We start from the raw sequence: 22,318 nt of genomic DNA on the forward strand, positions 1-22,318 counted from the left end.
AGCAACCAAACCTTTCATTTTGGTGGTGACACCTACTTCAAAAAATGGTATAACATTGCGTAATAGTTACTGTGTTTACATGGTGTTTAGCATCCCGATTTTTATTGGGTTTTTGAGGTATCCCATTTTTGTGTTTGTGCATGTAAACACCGTATCCTGAATTCGGAAACCTGGTTATGCTCTTTTCCTGGCTTTACCACCTGGAGTTCTCCGATAGAAGCTGGGAGACTGGAGCATATATACGCCATATCTTGGTTTCTGACGGCTGAGCACCGTCGGCGCGGGCACCAGAGTGGCGCACCAGATATACAAACAACATGGCAGGAAGGGTATTTAACAAGGCTAAGCCCGCTAGAAGCCACAGAGGTCTCATTTTTATTTTATTTTACAGTTCCCGCTCAAACTGTTGCACAACTGTAAAGAAAAGACATATAAGACACATGCCTGTGCAGATAGGATGCAGTGATCAGAAAACAATTTACTGGTATTCATCATGTATACAGGGATATGAATAAACATATTAGCTTAACAAAAGCTTTACTATGCTGAATGTAGTAAACATTAACCTGCTAATGGTTAGTACTGCCACATTAAGGGTTCTTTTTCATTTGGAACAGACAGTGGAATTAGTGCTTAACAGTCAAGTGTGATGCATGTGATTCTGTCATTGTGTATTTTCACTTATTTATTCAGACGAAAAAGTTTCAAATGGAAATTGGAATGTGTTACTAAACATGAACTGATACCTGGACAGCCCATCTGGGTTGGACCGGGCAGCAGTAGAAGATTTTGAGCCGATCAGTGACTGGGCAGTTCTTGTCTTCAAAATGGTCAACTACAGCCTGCAAAAGGGATATCAGAGATGAGTGTTTGATACCATGTTCTCTGTAGATTCCGACTGTAAAATCTACTGAGACCTTAACCATTCTGCGAGGTCCTCAGTAATAGAGCTTTGGATGGTGGCGAGCAACACTTTGGCTACACAGGGATCTGTTATGTTCCTGTTCACACTGTATCTGGATTCACAGCAGATACAGAATAGAGCAAAATCAGAAATATATGGATGACTCGGTTATTCTGTGCATCAGGAAGGGGCATGAAGACAATGCAATACTGTTTCGTAGCCATATCATAACGTAATAATGATAACTGATTGTCCATGAACTAAAAAATCAAATCAAATCTGATTTATTTATACAGCGCAGTCTATTATACAAGTTACGTCAAGGCACTTTGGTCTAGATCTGTTCTATGTGTAAACTCTTTATAAAATGATTTCAAGAGACCCAACAGATGAGCAAGCACTTGGCGACAGTGGCAAAGAAAAACTTCCTTTAAGAGGCAGAACTAGGCTGGGGGGGGGCAGCCGTCTGCCCTGACTGGTTTGGTTGAGAGTGAGAGTGAGATTTCTCCACAGAACTTTGGTTTAACTTACTCAAATGTCACATTAACAACCTCTGAAAACTTTTGAAATATTATTGTTATGTTTACATAGTTTACAATCAACCACATACCTGAAAAGGGATAAAATAATCATAAGAGCGATAAGTACGGTGTTTCCTCAACAGGTGCTTTTACTGGAATGAGGAATGTACCGCAACGTTCCCTAGGCAATGGGTGAAGTCATAAGCAATCAATCTCAGAGTAAAAGATTTTAACAGTTTTAGCGACTTTCTTATCATTCTTTGTGACTTTTAGTTTTAAATGTATTTATACTTTTATCCTCACTTTAGATCTTAACATTATGAGAGAACATACATTTGCTATATTTATAACAAAACATTAATGTCTAATATTTTTAACTTGTCACAATAACATCTACGTTCCAACCATCAAAGATCTTATTGATCTGTCTCCTTGATAACATTTGGAGCTGCAGAGGATTAATTTTGTTTGTGCTCACGGTTATTTTGAAAGACAGAGCAACATTAATCAAGAACATACTGCTACTGTACTGTGAATGGAGTCTTGCTCTGCCGCTCCTTTCAGGTAATGGCCTCGTGGAACTGAATGAAATGTGATTCACTGTACAACATAAATTACAACCTGAGGTGACAAAAAAGAGCTTGAGACCGATTCACAGCTCACAATAAGAAGAAAGTAAGAAAAGTAACTGTAGCTGAACTATTACCAGTGCCAGTGTGTGTAACAACTCTGCGTGTATGCGCGTGTGGATAGATCTGTGTAAATCTATTGTCACTATGTGTGTGTAAATCTCAGTGTAGACCTGTGTGTCGATTTATGTTGACCACTGTGTTGGTATATAAGTTGATTAATGTGTCGGTCTGCATGCAGATCCATTTGTGCGGCAGTTTTTCCATAGCTATTCAACAGCTATAGAGGTCCAGTGACCAGTGGCAGGGCCACTATTGTTATTAGTCACATTTCTTCTTAGTGCCTTGGGGCCCTGCACCAAATCACTGGACCACACTGAATCAGTGTGCTAAATAATTTTCTCCACTGGATACTCATTTCTGGCAGTGTAAGAGGTGAAAAATCAGCCCAAAAAAATAAATGGGTGTCAATAGTTCAACTCTCAAATTTTCCACCTTTTTCACACGCACACACACATTGAGTGGCTTACCCAAACAAACAGGGTTAGCGTTATGTTCGTGTAATAAAATAGCAATGTTTGAGTAATCACTCAAATCCAAGCGCTTAGTAATCACTAAAGTCATATTTACCTGGGTTTGCATCATGGCTCTCTCTACACACCGGGAGCTTCCTCTTTCCAGTTTGGTCCTGAGACAAAGTGCTGCGACTTCTACAGCCCAGAACTTTGGTTGAGACAATAAACACTGTGGAAGGACAGGAGTGGAGGATACATTGAAAATTACATTGACCAAAATTCCAAAAACAAAAGTCAGTGCTCAAGTATCAGGCATGTACAAAGAGGACTACATAAATGAAAATTTACCTGTAATGTAATGTAATGACCCTATATTGGCTGTAAAGTGCAACTTCTCAGCTTTCTGAAACACGGCATGTCTCCAATAGTGCAAACATTCCCAAACTTATAGTAAGTTGATGTACAGTGGCTGCCAGTGACACAGTCGGTTCAGAAGGGTTAAAGGACGCTTAATTCACATAGTGCTAAATTATTTAGTTAGTTCAGGCCACTTTACATCTAGGGCAGATCTAGACCAACTCTTGACCTAATTAGGAACCAGAAAATGCCACATGGGCAGTTGACACTTGGTGCTAACATTAGTTTGCTATTAGTTTGTATTCTATAATTACCAAGTGCATTTGAGGCTGATGGGATTGTCACTAGTATCATGAATCAGATCTGATGATGGCCCAAGATAGTTCGGAGATACATAGTTTCAACACAAGGTGACAATGATATTCCATGCAGCCGCCAGGGTATCATCAATTAATAGAGACCTGATCCAACCCTTAGAAGGCATGAAAGGACCTGCTGGAGAAGATGGGGGATATCATCCATACCTATGAAGCAAAAGTATTTGCCAAGGCAAAGAGGCAGCAGGCACCAAATTACCGTAATTGTGGGATAAGACACTACCTCTTCACACACTTTGAACCCTTCGGCTAAAACAACTATGACTAATTTGTGGAGTTTTATGGGTAATGAGCTTCATGCCGCCAAAGCATCACATCAGACCAATGAAATTACCCAATAGGTGACGATGCACCAATGAAATTGTTCGAATTAAATTAAAAGCACCCACACTAAATTCTTCAGATGAGTCATTTATTTTGCGCTTCATGCACACACCCTTATCATGCAAAACACACAAAGCAATGCATATGATGCAGCTTTCAAGTTAAAGGCGACTGATCTGGCGAAAAGGCAACATCTTTCTGTGTAACATAATTCCTGCCATGTGACATTTCCTCCCATATTTCCAACACCTGCGGCTTATAAACAAGTGTGGCCAAAATATGTACAAAGCTGTTTTTCTCTTTAAATTTAGCGGGTGCGGCTTATATTCCGGTATATACCGGAAATTGCGGTAGTGGATCTTGTGAAGAGAGAGAAAAATTTAAAAATTGGTGAGAGAGAGAGGGCAACTGAGGAGACAATGGTCTGATATAACAGGCCTGTATAAAAGAATGCAAGGAAGAAACACAGATGCACACCACACGCGCTTATAATGTGGACGATAAAGAAGTCGGCACTTCATGAGGCCAATGGCGCACTCCACCACTGACCCCACATGGGCATGGACCTCAATGAAGACGGTTTCCTCTGCACTTTGCGCATTTAAAAATGGGGTGAGGACCTGCGTCTGCACCGGGATGGCATGGTTCCGGCGCGGTGGCCTCTTCAATGCTGGACACAGTTCAGCACATAGATCTAAGAGCAGCTCTAGGGGATCTAAAACTCATAAGGCTCATAAGACAGTCATCATCATGGGCCGATAAGTCGTTATGGTCCTTAAGAGCTTCTGCCTCCTAATTCTGCCATTGGCATAGTCCTCCAGCAGTGCAACATTATGCGCAAAGCTCACTGCTGTATTTATAGGATTAATCAGTTTGTGCTAACCCCTACCACGAAAAATATTCTTTAGACTTAAGTGTGTGAACGTTACCCTTTTCTCTATGCCTGGTTTGCTTTGAAAAGCATTAAGTAGAGTTGACAAACTGAGAACAGGAAAGTATAAAGTATAACTGATTGTTAATGGCTTTGTTTTTCACACTTAAGATTTCATTGCCATTTGATAATGTGTTCACAGTATCACAGGAAAATATGATGTTATTTACACATGGCAGATGTTTTCTTCCATGCAGCTGCATAGCTTTTTTTTGGGGGGGGTGGTATTTATTTATTTATTTTTTACTTTGAGAAAATTTAAACCTGCCCTGCTTTGGCTAGCTACTGCCATGTACCCCTGGTGCTTTACTACTTTCATATGCATCTGGACAGCTCTGAAACTCTTGGTCCCTAATGAAAAAGTCTTTTTGCATAATTTGCACATTGCCTCATTGAACCCTGAGACAATATGATGGTGGTGAATAAATATAGAGAACGGATATTGATTTAGAATTTTCTGTTACATTCTATGGAGATGTTTCTAAAACAATTACTCAGTCCAATGCAAAATAATAATAATAATAATGCAGTTTAATTAAATCATTCTGATGACATGGCTCTAAAGCATGATACGGGTTGAAGTTAAATGTGTGAAGGGCAATCACAAAAAGTTAAACGTTCTTCCCGCTCTTCATTTCTTCAATCTGACTTCAGTTCACCACCGCACCATAGAGGTCGCTAATTACTCTTTTCCTCCAAGCTGTGCGTACACACGGGTCACAGTTTGCACTCCCACTGACCAGCCTCAGAGAGGAATTCAAGTGCAGAAAAGTAAGGCTTGACACGGTGCTGAAAGCATCCTGGAATGGCATTGTTAGAGAGATGCTGCGCGTAATGGGGAAAAAAGTGGAATCCGTCAACTGCAGCTCAGGATGAAAAAGTAGCCCTCTGCCACTGGAGTATCATGGGCGAAATATATCATGGCTGACGTGGTCGTGTAGGCAAAATCTCTGGGACTGGGGGGGGCAATGGCAAGACTATCAATGGCAATGGAAAGACTATCATTCAGCCTCGAGGAAGTTCTGGAAAACTGTCAAACAGGTGGCTCAGAATGGGGAAGGAGTACCCTGGTAACACTGTTTACAAAGGAGGTGGGGAATTGTTGACCTTGGCTGGTCATATTCTGGGACACTGAAGGAATATTTAGAGGATCGTCTCAATCCCACCGACATGCCTTCCATAGAGAAAGTAGAGGCTGAGGACTCAAATATGGGAATATGGGGGTCTGGAGCCCTTTGCTCAGGGCTGTCCAGTACCTGTATAATCTTCTTTTATGGACATGATTTATAGTAGCAGCCAGGGGCTGGGGGGTGTCCAGACCTAGGACACGTTGGAGGGACAATGTCTCTTGGCAAGTGAAAGCCTGGGGATCCCACCGGTAGAGATGTCCAGGGAGAGGGAAGTCCAGGCCTCTCTTTTTTTTTCTCTCTTTTTAAACAGCTGCAGGCATTGAAGATATTCAGAGGCAGGCAATTTTAGGAGGGTCTAAGACAAAGAGAGCTGCAATACAGTTTGTGCGGGAAGGAGGGAAAGTTAATAAGATAATAAGGAAGCAAGGCAGCTTAGAGGATGCTAGTGACTGGGAGATGCAGGTAGATTTAGGAGGAAAGGCAGTAAGATCCAGTCAGTGGATTTGGGTTAGAAGAAGTAATAGTAGCTGGGGGCCCAGCAGGGGGAGCTCTTAAGATAGAAAGACTCTAGGGAGAAGCAGAGGAAGAAATCCAGGAAGGGGAAGTGTATTTAAGTGGAGGGTGTGGCCTGTTTGAGCCTCTTTGCCACCATGCAGTTAGTTCAGGTGAGTTGGCCTGTGTTGGTTATGTGTGATTATAGGACTGTTCAGGTGAGTTTGGTTGTTGTTGTTGTTGCACCCTCTATACTTTTATGCCCCCTACCCGAACCAGGGTCTGTATCCCATCCCTACTTTTATCTCCACCTCTTCTATTTCTCCCCCCTACCCGAACCAGAGTCTGTATCCCCACTTCGCTTTCACTGGTGCAATTGGTGAGAGGTTAGAGTAGTTGACAGTGGTGCTGCTTGAGATAGTTCCTTTTGTTTGTGCCTCTTTGACACCATGCGGTTAGTACAGGTGAGTTGGCCTGTGTTGGAGTGTTGGTTTAGTTTGAGTATAGGACTGTTTAGGTGAGTTTAGTTGCTGAATCTACTGATGCAGCTTGTATTGCCTCCACCTCCTGCACCCTCTATACTTTCATGCCCCATACCCGAACCAGGGTCTGTATCCCATCCCTACTTTTCTCTCCACCTCTTCTAATTCTCCCCCCTACCCGAACCAGGGTCTGTATCCCCACCCCGCTTTCACTGGTGCAGTTGGTGAGCAGTCAGAGTAGTTGATAGTCGTGCTGTTTGAGATAGTTGTCTTTGTGTGAGGAGTGGTGATGGCTGGCATTAGGGGGTGACTCTGGGACGCCAGTGCTCACGGTCTAGCCTTCTGGAGGTGTTGTGGGCCTAATTAGATGAAACATTGGTGAAAGGAGGTTCCCACCTGATGACCCCAAAGACATGATAGCTATCACCGCTCACTGGCCTAGTTGGATATTATCTGTAGGGAACATAGAGCAGGGTGAAAGTTTGTTGCTAGGAAGGTGATCACTGAGTCTGGTCCATTTTTTGTCGCACAAGTTTCTTGTGTTTTTTCTAAATAAATCTCTGCTTGACCTGCTACCCTTAGACAGGGACCGGATAAAGCAGCAGAAGATGAGTGGATGGATGGATCAATGGCTGTTCAGATGTCATTAACAACAAGGTACCACAGGTTTAGAGCAATGTTCATTTTTGCTATTAGACTGCAGTCAAGGAAATAAAGCACAACACGCAGCAGTGTTGCAATTACATGGCGTGACGTGACTGCTGGTTTACTGATGAACTTTAAAAAAAAAAAAAAACTAGAATGTAGTGTAATGTACATTTCAAAATGTTGATGTGTGGATGCATAGATTTATGGATTCTTTAGAAAGGGACAGGGCAATCTTTGAGAGTGCTGATGACATTTGCAGTGTTGAAGTTATAGGGTGTCCAATGATGCTGACTGATCTTCACGTGGATCAGTCCAAGACCTAAATCCTTTTCATTTGGTCTGAAGGTTATCTTCGTCAGCCAGCTGTGTGAACCACTGTTCCGCTTTCATTCATTCATTCATCCATCATCTACTGCTTATCCGTTTCTGGGTTGCAGGGGCTACTGGAGCTGATCAGCGCTCACATTGGGTAGGGCGGGGTACACCCTAAGCGGCTCGCCAGTCCCTTGCAGGGCCAACATACAGAGACAGACAGAGACAGTGCAACAACCACTCACAGTCACACTCAGACCTTCGGACAATTTAGAGTGCATGCATGTCTTTGGATGCTGGGAGGAAACCAACATACCCAGAGTAAACCCACGCAGCACAGGGAGAATGTGCAAACTCCCCACAGAAAGTCCCCTGCCCAGGAACTGAACCTGCAACCTTCTTGTTGTGGGGAAAAAGCGCTAACCACTATTCGACCGTGCTGCCCCCACTGTACCTCTTCATTCTGCAAATCCTAAAGCTCAGGCACAACTTCATTTGATTGTAGGAGTCTTCACATTTGCTGCTGTGTGTGGTGAAAGGCCTTTCAGCAAAGCCTGTGTCATAGCTTCCAGTGACCCTCCAGGATAGTGTCATGGTTAAAGTATCGATGATGTGAGCCAGACATGTGACAACCATCTAACCAGCCTGCAGATTCCTGGATCTACATGTAGGCTGGGAAGATGCCTGCTCACAGAGCCAGCAGTAACATAAGATGCTGCCTGCTGACACTTCAGTCTGAACTCAAAGCTGGATGGATCCTTCATAATCACAGGCCAACCTTTGATAATATGATGATCAAATGCGCCACGTCAGTTAACGACAACATGAATGATAACGGAACACATGATAAATAGTGGGCAGCAGCTCTGTAAGGACTCCTGGTGGATCAGATCTCCTGTATCCTGCTGCCCTAAAACCACCTCAAAAAGAATACCTTCCACAAGTCAGGACACAAAAATGAGAATTGGGTTTCATAAGCTTTTGCTACAAAGGGAGAAAAAGAGAAAATGAAGTCAAGCTATAAAAAAAAAAAAAAATAAGATAATGAGCAGTAATTTCTCAAATATAAAGAGAATAATTGAGACACTGACAAAGACATGGGACTGTACATGTCCAGAGGCAGATGGAGTTCCAGAGGAAAGTGACTCCTGACTTCACTTGTTTGTGAGGACTTGGATGATGCCACGTTACTGGACCACCCCCATATCAGCTGAGCAGCTACCATCGTGTAGCATACAGGGATTTTCCTGTGTATGAGTACTACATGAGGGTTCAATCTCATCAGTGTAACATTAATATTTTTGGCTTTGCAGCAATGTCTTGTAATATAACTGAATACTTTACAAGGAGAGCTCGCAACAAGAAGATTCATGAGGACAAATGAAACTGCACAGGTAATTACAGGCAGTTAAAGGGATGCATAAGATTTGTCAGGTCAGAAGTACACAATGTGGAGTATTGGAACAAACCTGTGCTGACGAGGGTCTGTGGAAAATATGTGTTCGGTTGCTAAGGAGTAATATTATTTGAACAATTTTAAGTATAAGTTTATGTAAGCCTTTCCAGGGATAGGGAATTCGATATTGTGGCCATCCAGGCTTGTAGACCCGGTTTATTCATAGATTTCCAGGAACTGGCGAAAATGTATTTGGCTTGTAGCAAAAAGTAAATTGTAATTTTCTTATTTTCCTTGTTTAGTTTGCATTCCTGGGGAAAGATTCCCAAAATACACATTATGGGACACGGTTTTAACTTCACGTCTGTAATACAAGAAATTATGTTTAAAACTTCTGTCCAAAACATCTGGATTTGAAGACATTCACTAATGTGTCTTTCTCGCCACACTTAACACAATTTATTCGGTAAGTAGGGTGTTACATAGGTCATAGGTCCTAATTAACCATTTGTTTTGGATCAGTTTGAAATGAGAATTAATTGATTGTTTCTGAGCTTTCAAGCAAGTCTTCTGCCAGTCCTCCACGGATATTACACAGTTCAGGTCCTCAGACCACGCAAGCCTTTTATTTTCAGATGTAACTTTAGAACTGTCCGAAATTGTGTCACAGAGGTGATCAAGCTTCTCTTTGATTGCTATTTCACTGCTATTTCTTCAATCGGGGTGAGAGTGGGCAATGTTAGGGAATATTTATGATTTAATTATAAACTCTCTCTAATCTGTGTATATATGAATATTGTAATTTTGTCTCAAATTTTCAAAACCCATAAGAGTGCCTTTATCAAATAAATTTGCAATTTTACTTTTGCCTTTATCAGCTTAAATTTTAAAACCCATATCCTTACCAGGTGTAAAGGTGCTGTTGCCCCAAATGGGAGAGAATTTGAACAGTGCTGGTATTTCAGATTTATGTAAATGCGCCTCATGCCATACCTGGATAGCATTTCTTACTAAGGGATTGTGTGTATGTTTTTTTTTAATTCTCTTAGTTTGGCTGAGTAAAGGTAAAAGTAAAAAGTAAAAGCTAAGTGGCAGGGAAGACGTACTGACTCTCTCTAAGTTTACCCAGGACTGCAGTGTATCTGTTGAGAACCAACAGGAGGCGGCACAGAGTTGGACCACCCAGTAGTGCCATCTAAGATTTGGTAGGCTCAGGCCCCCTCTTTCCCATTTTAACAAAGAAATTATCAGGGGGATTAAGGAATGACCTGGAAAAGATTTTGGGAGGACATTCATTTTAAGAATATTTATGCATCCTATCATCGAGATTGGTAATGATGGCCATCTATGGATTGATTCCGCAACAGATTCAGTGATTGGGTCATAATTTGTCGATACCAAATTGTCTATTCTAGGGGTAATTTGTATGCCTAGGTACGTTATACTGATTTTGCATGGACAATATTTAGGACCCGACGAATACCATCAGAGGCTTGATGCCCCTGGACAAACCCATTTTGATCCGGATCAGAGAGAAAGGGCAGGTATTTTTCCAATCTACATGCTAGCACTTTTGCTATTATCTTTGCATCAGAATTAATCAGAGACATTGGTCTATAAGACTAACATTTTGTTGGTGATTTACCAGGCTTTAGGATCACAATAATAAGAGCATTAGGCAAAAAGGGGGAGGCAATTCACCTGACTTAAAGCTATCCCTCAACATATCAAATAATGGAGACAGTAACTTATTTTTAAATAATTTATAAAGGTCAATTGGGATCCCGTCTGGGTTGGGAGCCTTTCCTCCATTCATTTTGTGTATTGCATCGGACACTTCATATATTGAAATTGGGGAGTCCATTGCGGCTTTAGCTTCCTCGCTAAGTGAGTGCATTTTTTATAGAATCAAAGAATTTAATGAAAGATTCAGTGGTTGCCTGGTATTCCGTTGAGTAAATATCCCATTTATTTCTTGGGGGTTTGAATTTATTTTGCCATTTACATTTGTAATCTCACTGATTGTTCTCTGCTGTTATAGCATTTTAATGTGCCACACTAAAAGTTTTTCTTCCTGGTCATAGTCGTTCTGTTTCAATGTTAATACAGCTGCAGAGGCTTTTCAGCAGATAGTTTACCATATTTTTCCCATAAAACTGCCAGTCCTTGTTGTTTCTCAGTTCTGTTATTTACATGTATTTCCAGTTCGATATCCTTTATTTCTCTTTCAAGCTCTGCCATTTGTAAAAAATTCTTATTTGATTTCTTTTTAGTGTAACCCATTATTTGTCCTCTCAAAGACTTTACAGGCTTCATTTTAAAATAGCTTTTTATAACTCAGCCATTTCAAATCTGCCGCACTTTATGGGGTTATAGGGTGAAAACTTGATTCGTAACAGAAGTGGTGATTGTCTGTCTCTCTGTCTCTCTCTGTCTGTCTCTCTGTCATGTTGTTCCTTCTCACTGGGTCAGGTTTTTGTTTTTTTTTTTCCCCAGTCAGCTCACTCGTCTTGTCTTGGTGTCATACAAATTAAGCTGTAAATAAAATTATATTGAGGCTTACAATAAATATAGCAACTTCTGATGAACCCATATAAATTTCAGGCTTAAAAATGTAAACCATGCCCACCTCTGGTTTAAGTCCCGCCCCTTCAGAGTACAAATACAGGTACAGATAATGTAGATGGTTGAACAGATATTGATACGGATAGTGGTGTACTCACTCATCCAACACTGCTGTTTGATGGGAAAATCCCAAAATGCAACTTATTTTGAAATTCAATGGTAACTGATTGACTTTAAACTCTGCAGACAACATGGTACAATATTTTCACCTCATCAAAGCTGTGTTCTTTCTGCATCAATCTGTTCCGCAGACTCAGTACTCATATCAAACTGAAACCAACGCACATCTGTAAACTACACTGTGCTTTTATGTTTTCAAATGGTTTCAGTAAGTCCACCATTATGACTCTGACAGTTATAAAAACAGTAACATGAGATCAATCACTGATAGGAGCGAGGCAAAGATAAGGTGATGCACACCAATGAGAGAGCTTGGTGTTTCATTGTTCACCTTGATGGAAAAAGAGGTATATAAAAAGACATGTCAAAAAGCCCAGCTGTGATTTAAACACAGTGCTTCATGTATGGGATTAAGAATGAGCCAAAATTCATTCAAGCAAAGATTAGATCTGCACACATGTACAAGTTGTATAAAAAAACTGCAACAACCTATGCAGATCAGGTATTTAAGGGCACAGTAAGGTGAAAAAAAGAGCTCTCTCAAGCTCTTTGAATGTCTCTTTGTTGTTCTGTCATGGCAGTCTGAGGCCATGAGGAACATTATGTGTCTGATGGACAAAACCCAATATCGCAGTCCCACTTAGTATACAGCATTACCACGGACATGATTCTGAAGCTGAACCAACACTTCAACAAAAACATGAGATTAACTAACGTGTACCCAATAAACTGATATACATCTGCTGCTGGGTGACATTAAAACAAGACTTGAAATCTGTTTGTTCAAGAATGACTGACTTAATGTTAGAGGAAGCAGAACACACAGATCAGATCTGTGTACAGCTGATCATAGAAACAAAAGGACCACTTACAGATGTAAAGGCCATCAGCTCTTCTTCAGTCAGTCTATGGGTTGGGTTGTTCTTCTGAAAGTCAGTGCTGCAGTAAAACAATAACAGGGTGTCGTTAAAATCAGATAATTGGTATATAGAACAATTTTATCGATCAAATCCCTTCAGTATGTATTTAGATGTTTGAGTGCAGGGTTGAAGTTTAAAGGAGCAGGAGCTGAGAGCAGGTTCAGGTTTCATCCTTTTAAAAAGATGGTGGCTCTACCTTTTCAAATTTACTGCTATTCAAACCCCTTTACACCCAATCTTTACACAGCCAGCTGTTACTAACCAAGGGACTTACTAACCGATTAGTTTATGATCTGTTGTTTCAAAGTCAAAGACAGCATAATAAAGATTTGAAATTACAGACTGAGACAGTAAACTCAGTAGGAAAACCTTTACTGAGCTAATTATTAAGAGAGAAGTAAGGACACTTTCTCATAGATTTCAATATCTGACTTATTTTTCCCAACCAGTGGAGTTGCCCCCTGATGGTCATTAGATAGAATGCAGGTTTAAGGCTCTTAATCTTTGGCTTCACTTTAAGAAACCAGTCTACACCTACTTTTATATGCTAATTAATACATTTTCATATGCTGGAGGCTGGTTGAGTCAGGCCAGAAAGCCACAGACTGAGAAGCTTTCCACATCATGTGAGTGCTGGCAATCACTGCAGACAAACATTCCTCATCGTCATCCATATTAGGCTCACTGAAGTGTATAAGATTAAAAAAATGCATAAATAAATAAATGTTTTATTTATTTACTTCATCTTTTGAGTGTTATTTCTCAACAATAGATTTAGATGTGACATGCTGATCTGAATTTATTGTAGTAACAGAACAAAGACAGAGAGACAGGAGCAATAAAATATTTCGAGCATTAAAGTATTTTTGCTGTTTTCTGTGCTACTGTCCCATAGTACTATGAACAGAGTCTTTATTAAGACATATAAATAGCTGACAACAATCCAGCCAGCAGCAAAGAAAGGGTTGTGTCACACCAGAGATACAGAGGGGAACGCAGCGCAACACAAACAGCTAAACACAAAGGTAAACTAACAGTTTCAATAAAAAAGGTAGGATGGCTTGAACTAATGTGATATCAGTTCCCGTCTAAAGTGTGAAAATGAGGCTGAGGATGAGAGGAGGGGCGGCTTACCACGAAGTGAATCCAGACAAGGTCACACACTTTAGCCTGATTCTCCTCTGCTTTTAAGCCTTCAGCTATATTTTCACGAAAGCTAATCACATCCTAGGACATGCTCCCATTATCATGAGACGCCCTGACTATTATGAGCTAATTAAGACGCTTGACGGTGCAAACGTGCAGTGGACCCATGAATACAGCTGAGCCATCATTGTCAGAATTTGTGTTCCCTCTAAGCTGTGCTTAGTTCTCTCTGTATCAAGGGTAATAACTCATCAGTTAAGGTCATCCATTTCATGGACCCACCAGAGAACTTATTTAAATTGTACAGAACTCTGATTGGTTCCCTTTATAAAGGACTCCAAGGGCAGAAGGTATTCTTTGTGATTTTTAGGGCAGCAGGATGCAGGGGCTCTGATCCATGAGTAGTCCTTACAGAGCTGCTGCCAATTAGTCTTCTCCCAGCAATCCATATGACTTCCAGTGACCTTTGTTCCACTCTAGCCCTCCAGTCCCTTCAGCAACAGAAGTAACACTGAATGGCTGTTGGTTATATTCAGCCTTGTCTGAGTGAAAGTAGATAGTGTATTTGCAGCATTTGAGTCAAAGAATCCAGGTAAGTCCACAGGTCAGGAGATGAGTGAGACCCCTGCTTCAGAATGTTTTTACTCAGGAAGTGCCTGTGGGAATATTTCTATATTTGTTGGCTGCTCTCACATGTTATAGCAAGGAATAGACTTAACTACTGATGTATCTGAGATCAAATATCTCAGTGTTTGTCTGACAGAGTGCTGCCTGAATAAATCCAGGTTAGAAAATAAAAACTGAGATTAGCCACCTAGATAGATGATACATTTATTTCTCAAGTAAAAGCTGCAGATGAAACCTGTATAGAAACAGAATCTACAATCACCTGCTCTATATGTAAAGTGCCTTGATGTAACTTTGTTATGATTTGGTGCTATACAAATAAATTTGATTTGATTTTGCTGTCACCACCCTTAAGCCTTTGTTGTTGTATTATATCTTGCATTTATTATTGCAAATACTTAAAATATCTATCTCTTGTTTCCATAAGGCCACTTTGAAACTAACATCTTTGTTTCTTTTATCACAAGAAGCTACAAAGATCTCTCAGGTAATGAACTTACCAGACACCCAGGAGGATGGCTTGCTCCTCTGCACTGAGGTTGGGCAGCTCGTACTGATCAGGTTCAGCTAAACTGATTTTATCCAGCACAGTTTCATCACCCAGATTATAATCCTGAAAGAACAGAAATATATTAGGAGTCAGGTGTGTGAACATACACAAGTTTCATGGTTTTAAAATTTAACTGTGACACAGAAGACACAGAAACACTCCCTTATATTTGATCAGTGGCTTTTACAGAGAGGGGGAATGGTATGCAGCAGGTTATTTACATGGGGCTCAAGGAAACACTTCATCTACAGAAGGATCTCACTGATCAATGTCCTGATCTTTTAGGGATTAAAGGAATGTGACGGTGTCATTTGGAACCAGCAATCAGAATTGCTCTATTATCAGGATAAGACAAGAAATCCAAATCCAGTGCAGCCCAGAGTTTGCAGGGCACTAAGCAGCTCCACTAGAGCAGCTGGGGTTTAAAGCTTCACTCACTCAAGGAAACCCCAGTGGTTTTGATGAGGGAGGGGCAAGCGAAATTTAGTGGCTGATATCACAAGTTCCTCTGCAGTCATGAGGAGGAGGTGATGTCCTTTATCGTCTCTGAATGTTTGTTCAGGTGGAGCAACATGCTAATTCAGAACATGACTAAGAGGTTACAGTATGGGGAGCTCTTCTTTAGTTTGTGCGGCGAAATGCACAATTCATATAGCCATGAATAAAGCACTTTGTAATATAATAAAGCCTGATTAATATTTTCTTTCTTTTTTACCTCATATTGAACTAAGGAAAAAGAAAAAAAGCCAGAGCTACAACTACTCCAGTTTTTTCTAGGTGTACCTGTAGACTAACAATGTATAATGACCATCAGGGGGCAACTTCAAGTTCAATTGAATTGAATTGAATTGTCCACTATTCCACTAAGTCCACTATTCACCTGATTAGCTAATACTGAGATACACCTTGTGGTGCAACCTAGACACATCTTCAGTGATGTAACCAGGGTCGAGAGGTGTTTCGGGTCTTACATCAGACATCCTCTCCCGGGTGACCCAGCTGGGGGTGATCAGGCCCTGATCTTGTGTCCAGGTCACCCCCCCCCCCCCCCCCAACCAGAGCCAACGTGAAGCCTTTTCAGCAACTTCCATCATGTTCTTCATGGCTCTTCCATCTGTGCAGTTCACAGATCCAGAGGAGTCCCAGGACCCAATGTAGGGACTGGCCTGTGAACCCCTTGCCATCCACTTCAATAGGCTCGCAGTGTTGCTGCAATGGTTTCTGGGAATCTCAACTGTCTCCCAAGGTCCACCAGTAGTTGCCAGTCCCTTGCTGTTGCAAGCAGGCCCCCCTGGGTCTTCTTTGGAGGCTGGGGCTTCTTGCCTGCTCGAACGAAGGTGATGGTACACTTAGAGGGGTTTTGCCTCTTGCTGTTAATGCAGATAGCGTCTGCTACTGCCCGCAGAACCTGGTCGTGGGGCCACAGATACCACCATCTCCCAAGGCCTTTGAGCAGCAGCTGAGGATATGTTCTTAAAATCCCCTCTTCTGGTAGAGTTGGCAAGCGGGAGAGTCCATCATCCTGCTAAAGCGAGCTTTCTCCACCTTGGCATGTACCTCCTCCTGGATCAGCTTCTGTGTCTGCTTTCCACTGGCTTTACTGTAGCTAGGTTTTGGGTTGCTACCCAGCCCAGCCCACAGAGAAAGGAACTGTGCCCACCAGGATGTTGTGTTGCAACCTTGCCTTCACCTGTTCCACTGCCTCCTGAGCACACCACTGTCGTACTGTCCTGACCTCAACACCTGCTACGGAGACCTTGTTGTCAGCAGAATCTCTGAGGAGAAGGACTTCTCTGGGTCAGGTGACCTTGAACTCCTCTGCCAGACTGCTGAATGGAAGCAGCTTGGTGTGCAATGCTGCTTAAACTCCATGGCAGGCCCAGCCACCTGCATAGGAACTGGCTAATCTTCCTGCCAAAGCCCTCTACGGCAATCAGCAGTGGCCAGAGGAGATGAGGCAGGATGTTGGTAGATCCAGGCCTTAAACCTTCAAGGAAGCCCTGACTTGTCAACAGCCAAGAGCCACATGTGGAGGTCATTGCTGGTACCTTGGCATGCAGTGATGTCCTTGAGGTCGCTAGTGAAGAGCTTGCCCAGGCTCTTCACCAGCTTTTCTGACACTGATGCAACCTGAGTGTTTCCCAGGGTGAAGTGGAGCCAGTCAGTTGCCTTTCCTTATCTCAAGACTAAGGACCTGGACTTTGCAGCCTTGATGCTCATTCTTGCCCATGTAATGAGCAAATCAAAACCTTGGAGAAGCCACCTGCAGGTACAGTTGTAGTTGTGGTTACGGTGAGATTGCGAATAAATGGTCAAATCAGGGGTTGGCAGGTGCTGGACAACGGATCTCTGCACTCAACTTCTGCCGACTTCACGAGCATATTCATGGCCAATGCAAAGAGGGACAAAGAGATTGTGCAGCCAGTGATGATGTCCTTCTCTAGACGATGCCACTCTGATGTTGAGGTCCTGGAGGAATGTCACACCGTGGTGAGGTTGTCTTGTCCTGGTTCTGTGTTGTCCCGTCATTTCCTGTTTTATTTTGAAAGTTCTAACTCTATTCTTGTTTCAGAGCACTTGCCCTTCCTCATGTGTCACCCTGATTACCGATTGTCTCCACCTGTTCCCCACTTCCCTCATGTGGTTAAATAGTCTGTATTCCCCTCGTCTTGTGCTAGAGTGTCTTTGTGGCATGAGTTGTTTGTGTTTGTTTCTTTTCTTTATTAGGTCAGGTTTTCCTCCTCACGGAGCGTTTTGTGTTAGCCCTTTTGCCTATTAGCTTTTTTTCCTCCGCCTGGAGTCGTTTTGTTTTGTGTCCTCAGTATAGAGTGAGTAATTTTCACAGCCTTTTGTTTTGCCCCTCTGTTTTGAGGTCATTGGTGTTCCAATAAAATCTGAGAATCATAAGATCTCTGAGACTGAGTCCTGCCTTGGACATCCTCAGACTAAAGTTGTTATAATAGTCAAGGATGAGATTCTGTATCTTCTCTGAGATGTATCTGCTCAGCACTGTCAGGTCACCCTTGCTCTCCTGTGCTTCTTGAATCAGTTGAGTCACCACCCATGTGTGCTCAATACACCCTGGGACACCTGGAACTCATCCTTTCTGTACCGAGGTGTCAATGTAGGTGTTCTTCAGGATAAATCCCATGAGGTGATTGGTGATGATCTTGGAGAAAATCTTACACTCAACACTAAGGAGAGAGATTGTTCTAAACTGCTCGATGTTGCTCGCGTTCTCCCCCTTGGGAATCCACAGGCCCTCTCCGCATCTCCACTGCTGAGGTAAGACTTCTCTGACTTCCTTGAGGGTGGGTTGATTGGTGTCAAACAGGATGCTGGGTTCAGGCGGACGTATGAGGGCTGCGCAGTAGCTGAGGTCTTGCTCTCTCATGCCGTTGCTGTAGGTGTTACTGAGGGAGCAGTTGTGCGCTTCTCTCCCAACAATTTCTTTGTAAACCCGAATGGGTTTGCAATGAAGGCACTGCGCTTGCAGGCGCTCTTCTTGTCCCTCTTCCTGTGCCACTCCTCATGCCAAAAAGTGTGGTTAGTCTTTCCCACACCACACTTCAGTAAACATTTTCTTGAAAAGTTGATGTTCTCACTGTCTAGTTTCAAGCATCCTATACAGAATGATGCTAATTTTTTAAATGAAGGTTCTATTTAGACCAAAAAACAATGGTTGGATGGGCAATATTAACAAAGCTTATGTTAAGCAACCAATGCCTTTTTTAATATTTATTTATTTATTGCAATTTTTCATCAATATTCTGATCATCATTTTAAATAAATGTATCCTAAATTAATTCAACCCAGTCCAAAAATATTTTAATTCACCATCACAAAATAACTTCTTTTTACTCTTTAAGCCACTGTATAATAATCTGACATTTTCCCCAGAGTGTGCTCAGTATGGTTTCCAGTAAATGTGATTACTTGAATTCCAAATTCAGATGGAACCTGTCTTAATGTTCCTGCAATTTTCTATTGCCTTTCATTCACAAATAGCACAGCTATACAATTCAATGAAATGACTGTAGAAGTGAACACTAGCATGATCTAGTTACATTTTTTCTATTTACAGAACTATCTAGGACAGGCGTATCCTTTACACGTAACAGTGGTGGTACATTGTTCTGGCCTCTTTCCTTCATGTTTCAGGTTGATAAAGTTTTCTTAGAGCTTTTTAGTCACTGTTGAGATGTCTACAGGATTTTAATTCAAGATTCTGACTCATACTGGCCAAGCATAAAATTTGCAGCAATGAAGGGTAAAATAACCAGGTGGTGGTAATTACACAAAAAGCAATGTGCAGAAAGAAGGAACCGGTAGTAGTCCAACTAACCCAAGAGGACCTCTGTAGAGAGAAAGGGGAGGGGAAGGGGGAAGAGGAAATCCTACACAGACTTACATTGGATTTACTGAAAAAACCTTATCACCTCTCACAACTGTCTAGGTTAACACCGGTTGACCAGCACTATGCTCTAACCTCAAGCGGCTAATCTTTTGACATGCTAACAAATTCAAAAGGTATCAGAAACCCCATTGTGTTTCTTGAGGATCTTTGGGTTATTGTGGCTGTGGATCCCAGGAAAAGGGCAAGAAACTGAATTAGACTGCTGATCATGAAACAGTTTTTTTTTTTCTTTATAAGTAATGCACATTATGAAACAAGCAGAAAGCAGGCTTTTGAAGCCTATCTTGAAAATGACTGAATAATACTTCTAAAGAGTGAAATTACTCTCTAGACTATGGACTTAGTGTAGTTTAAGTAGTTCCCATGGAGTGCCACCTCACTGGGTAAACTGCCAGTGAAATTGATTCAGTTGTAAAACTCTAAGACTGTTACTTTGCATAAGGAAAACCACCATTTCTATGATAAGAATTGCTGCCAGATACTGGCCCAAGGGGTAGATTTGTCCTCCTGGTTCTGCTGTTCTCTGGGAAATCTGCACCTTAGCAATCAGTCTATTTAGCCTCATTATGAGGCTGACCTATCAATGTCAGGCTTCTGTATTCATAGACAGAGAGGCTGACTTCAGGAAATGACTCATTTATGTTGTTTACTTTACTTCATCTGAATGTGGTGTCACAATTTAAGTGCAAATTGAAACGTTAATTGTCATAGCATTTATAATGTGATAAAATTACATGACTTTATATCATAAATGTATTAAATTTGTTTCCTAATGTAAAAATGTCATGCATAGTAATTACAGTACAGTAAAAAAAAAATAAAGTGATTGTAGTATTTTTGATTACTTTGAAGGTTGTTACCAGGATGTGTAATTCTCCTTTTTTGGTATGCATACCTTTGGTAGGTAGGCCTGAGGTGTGGGTGTGGGACTGGCCTCATCATCCACTTGACTAGACAAGTCCTGTGTTCTTCTGACCTCCAGGATGAGTTGAGCCAAGTACTTCTGCTGAAAATGGGTCCGTTTTCCAAGGGCACCTTGAAACAGAAACAGAATCAGTGGTAAGCTTCAGAGCAAGGCATACACAAGTGTGATCTGTACTTTACATACCAGTCATGTTGATATTAAGCCCTGAAAGCTCCTGTGCCTTCTTAATGTGTTCCTTGGCTGGCTGGTACTCATAGTAGGTAAGACTGGTATACACACACTCCAAGTGGAATTGGATGGCTAAGAGTCGGTGGTCCAATAGCACAGACTGGTTCTTGAGCACTGTGGAAGGAGGAATTTCTTTATCACTGGCAACAACACAATGACTGATAGCACAGCAAAACAGAGCAATGTGTGCAGACGGCCAACAAGCCTGATGGTCCATTTACAAGGGCTGCATGTATGCTAACCAGTATCAAACAACCAGTCGCACCGCAGCCATCTCTGCTAGAATCTAGCTAGACTCCCCTCTTTGAGAGAGTTCAAAGAAGAACACAATCAGATAAATTATGAGTACTGTCAACGTTCCATCACCAAAATGCAAACAGCATTTCAGGGAATTGTTTGAGTTCAGGGAGGGAAAATGCATTATCCTTTCCGAGTCACTCCTGAATGTCGACCCATCGCTGTTAAATAAAGCATTTACAGCTGTAAGTCAGCCTAATATTGAGCTTGAACTGGCCGACATAGCTGACAAAGATGTGTGGGTGTCCAAGTTCCAAGGCTTGAGTGCTGATCTTGAAGATGTTGCTCGTAAGAAGGCCAGTCTTGCTGAGAAGCACAAATGGAGCGACATTGAAAGCCTCCCCAAACTTGTGTTCGACACATGGAACACCATTCCCGACACTTACATGAACACGAAAAAGAACGCATTTGGAGTGCTGTCGATCTTTGGATCCACATTGCTGTGCAAGCAGGTTTTTCCCACAATGAAGTCGCTCACGGCTCAGGGATGAGAGCCTGCAATCCTACATGAAGCTAAAAGTGAAATCTTACAACCCGGATAATGATACGCTGTCCAGTGAAGTGCAGGGACAGAAGTCCCATGAACCAGGTGAGAGAAATAATTTAATGAGCTATTATTTTGAAAATATTTATTTCTATATCGGGCCCTGAACTGATGTATTTGTTTCATATTTAGGTTGATGGTTGGCTGCTGCACATCACCTGAGGAAAGAATGATGGCACAAGACAAACTGGCATTTTTGGTTTGCCCACAAAATAGGTTTTTTTGCTCAAAGTGGGTTTTAATTTGGTGGGAATGGGCCCAAAAGGTTGCAGACCCCTGCACTACACCATGTGCTTCACCTCCATTATGGCAAATAAAGGACTTTTGTTGCATGTATCATTAATAATAAAGGAGGCAGAAGAACATCTAAACATACCAAGCAGAGACAGAGGGAGGCCTTGTATTAAAGTATGTCCAGCACAAGGGGTTAGACATTAAGACCTGGTTCTAATTTAAGTCTGGTACCCTCCTGGAGTTGAAGTAACAAAATGCAGAAGTATCCAGATTCAGATAAAGGCTAGACTAGTTAATAAAGTCTGTGAATGACATGGTCCATCCATGTTTTGACAAACAAGAACAGCCAATGATAATGGAGAGAGAGAGAGAGAGATAGAGAGAGAGATAGAGAGAGATAGAGAGAGAGAGATAGATAGATAGATATATAGATAGATATGCAGCCGGCCTACATGTAAGCATACATGCTTATGTTTCCCGAAGAAGACACCCCAACGGAAAGAGCCCAAGGCTCAAAAGATGAAGACATCATTGAGAAGAAAGGTCTGAGGAATTCGGTAGTGTGGGGATATTTTGGCTATTTAAAGTCCAACGAGATACAGAGTAGCATGCACTGCAAATTTTGTCTGATATGTACAGAATGATTTATGTCTATTTATTTGTGGGT

General features: G+C 41.7%; 1 protein-coding gene across 2 annotated transcripts in view; it reads right to left on the reverse strand.

The window, feature by feature from the left end:
- The window catches only part of ttc27 (tetratricopeptide repeat domain 27), a 51,389-nt gene that overhangs the window by 12,567 nt on the left and 16,504 nt on the right, over positions 1–22,318 (reverse strand). For both annotated transcript variants that reach the window (XM_029520954.1, XM_029520953.1), the window contains exons 6-11: positions 20,532–20,690; positions 20,319–20,458; positions 14,957–15,069; positions 12,636–12,702; positions 2,685–2,798; positions 747–842 (exon numbers count right to left, since the gene is read on the reverse strand). In XM_029520954.1, the coding sequence (XP_029376814.1) occupies positions 747–842; positions 2,685–2,798; positions 12,636–12,702; positions 14,957–15,069; positions 20,319–20,458; positions 20,532–20,690 (689 nt within the window). The remainder of the gene's footprint in view (positions 1–746; positions 843–2,684; positions 2,799–12,635; positions 12,703–14,956; positions 15,070–20,318; positions 20,459–20,531; positions 20,691–22,318) is intronic.

The sequence above is a fragment of the Echeneis naucrates genome, chromosome 15 (genome assembly GCF_900963305.1).
Source record: "Echeneis naucrates chromosome 15, fEcheNa1.1, whole genome shotgun sequence".
NCBI lineage: Eukaryota > Metazoa > Chordata > Actinopteri > Carangiformes > Echeneidae > Echeneis > Echeneis naucrates.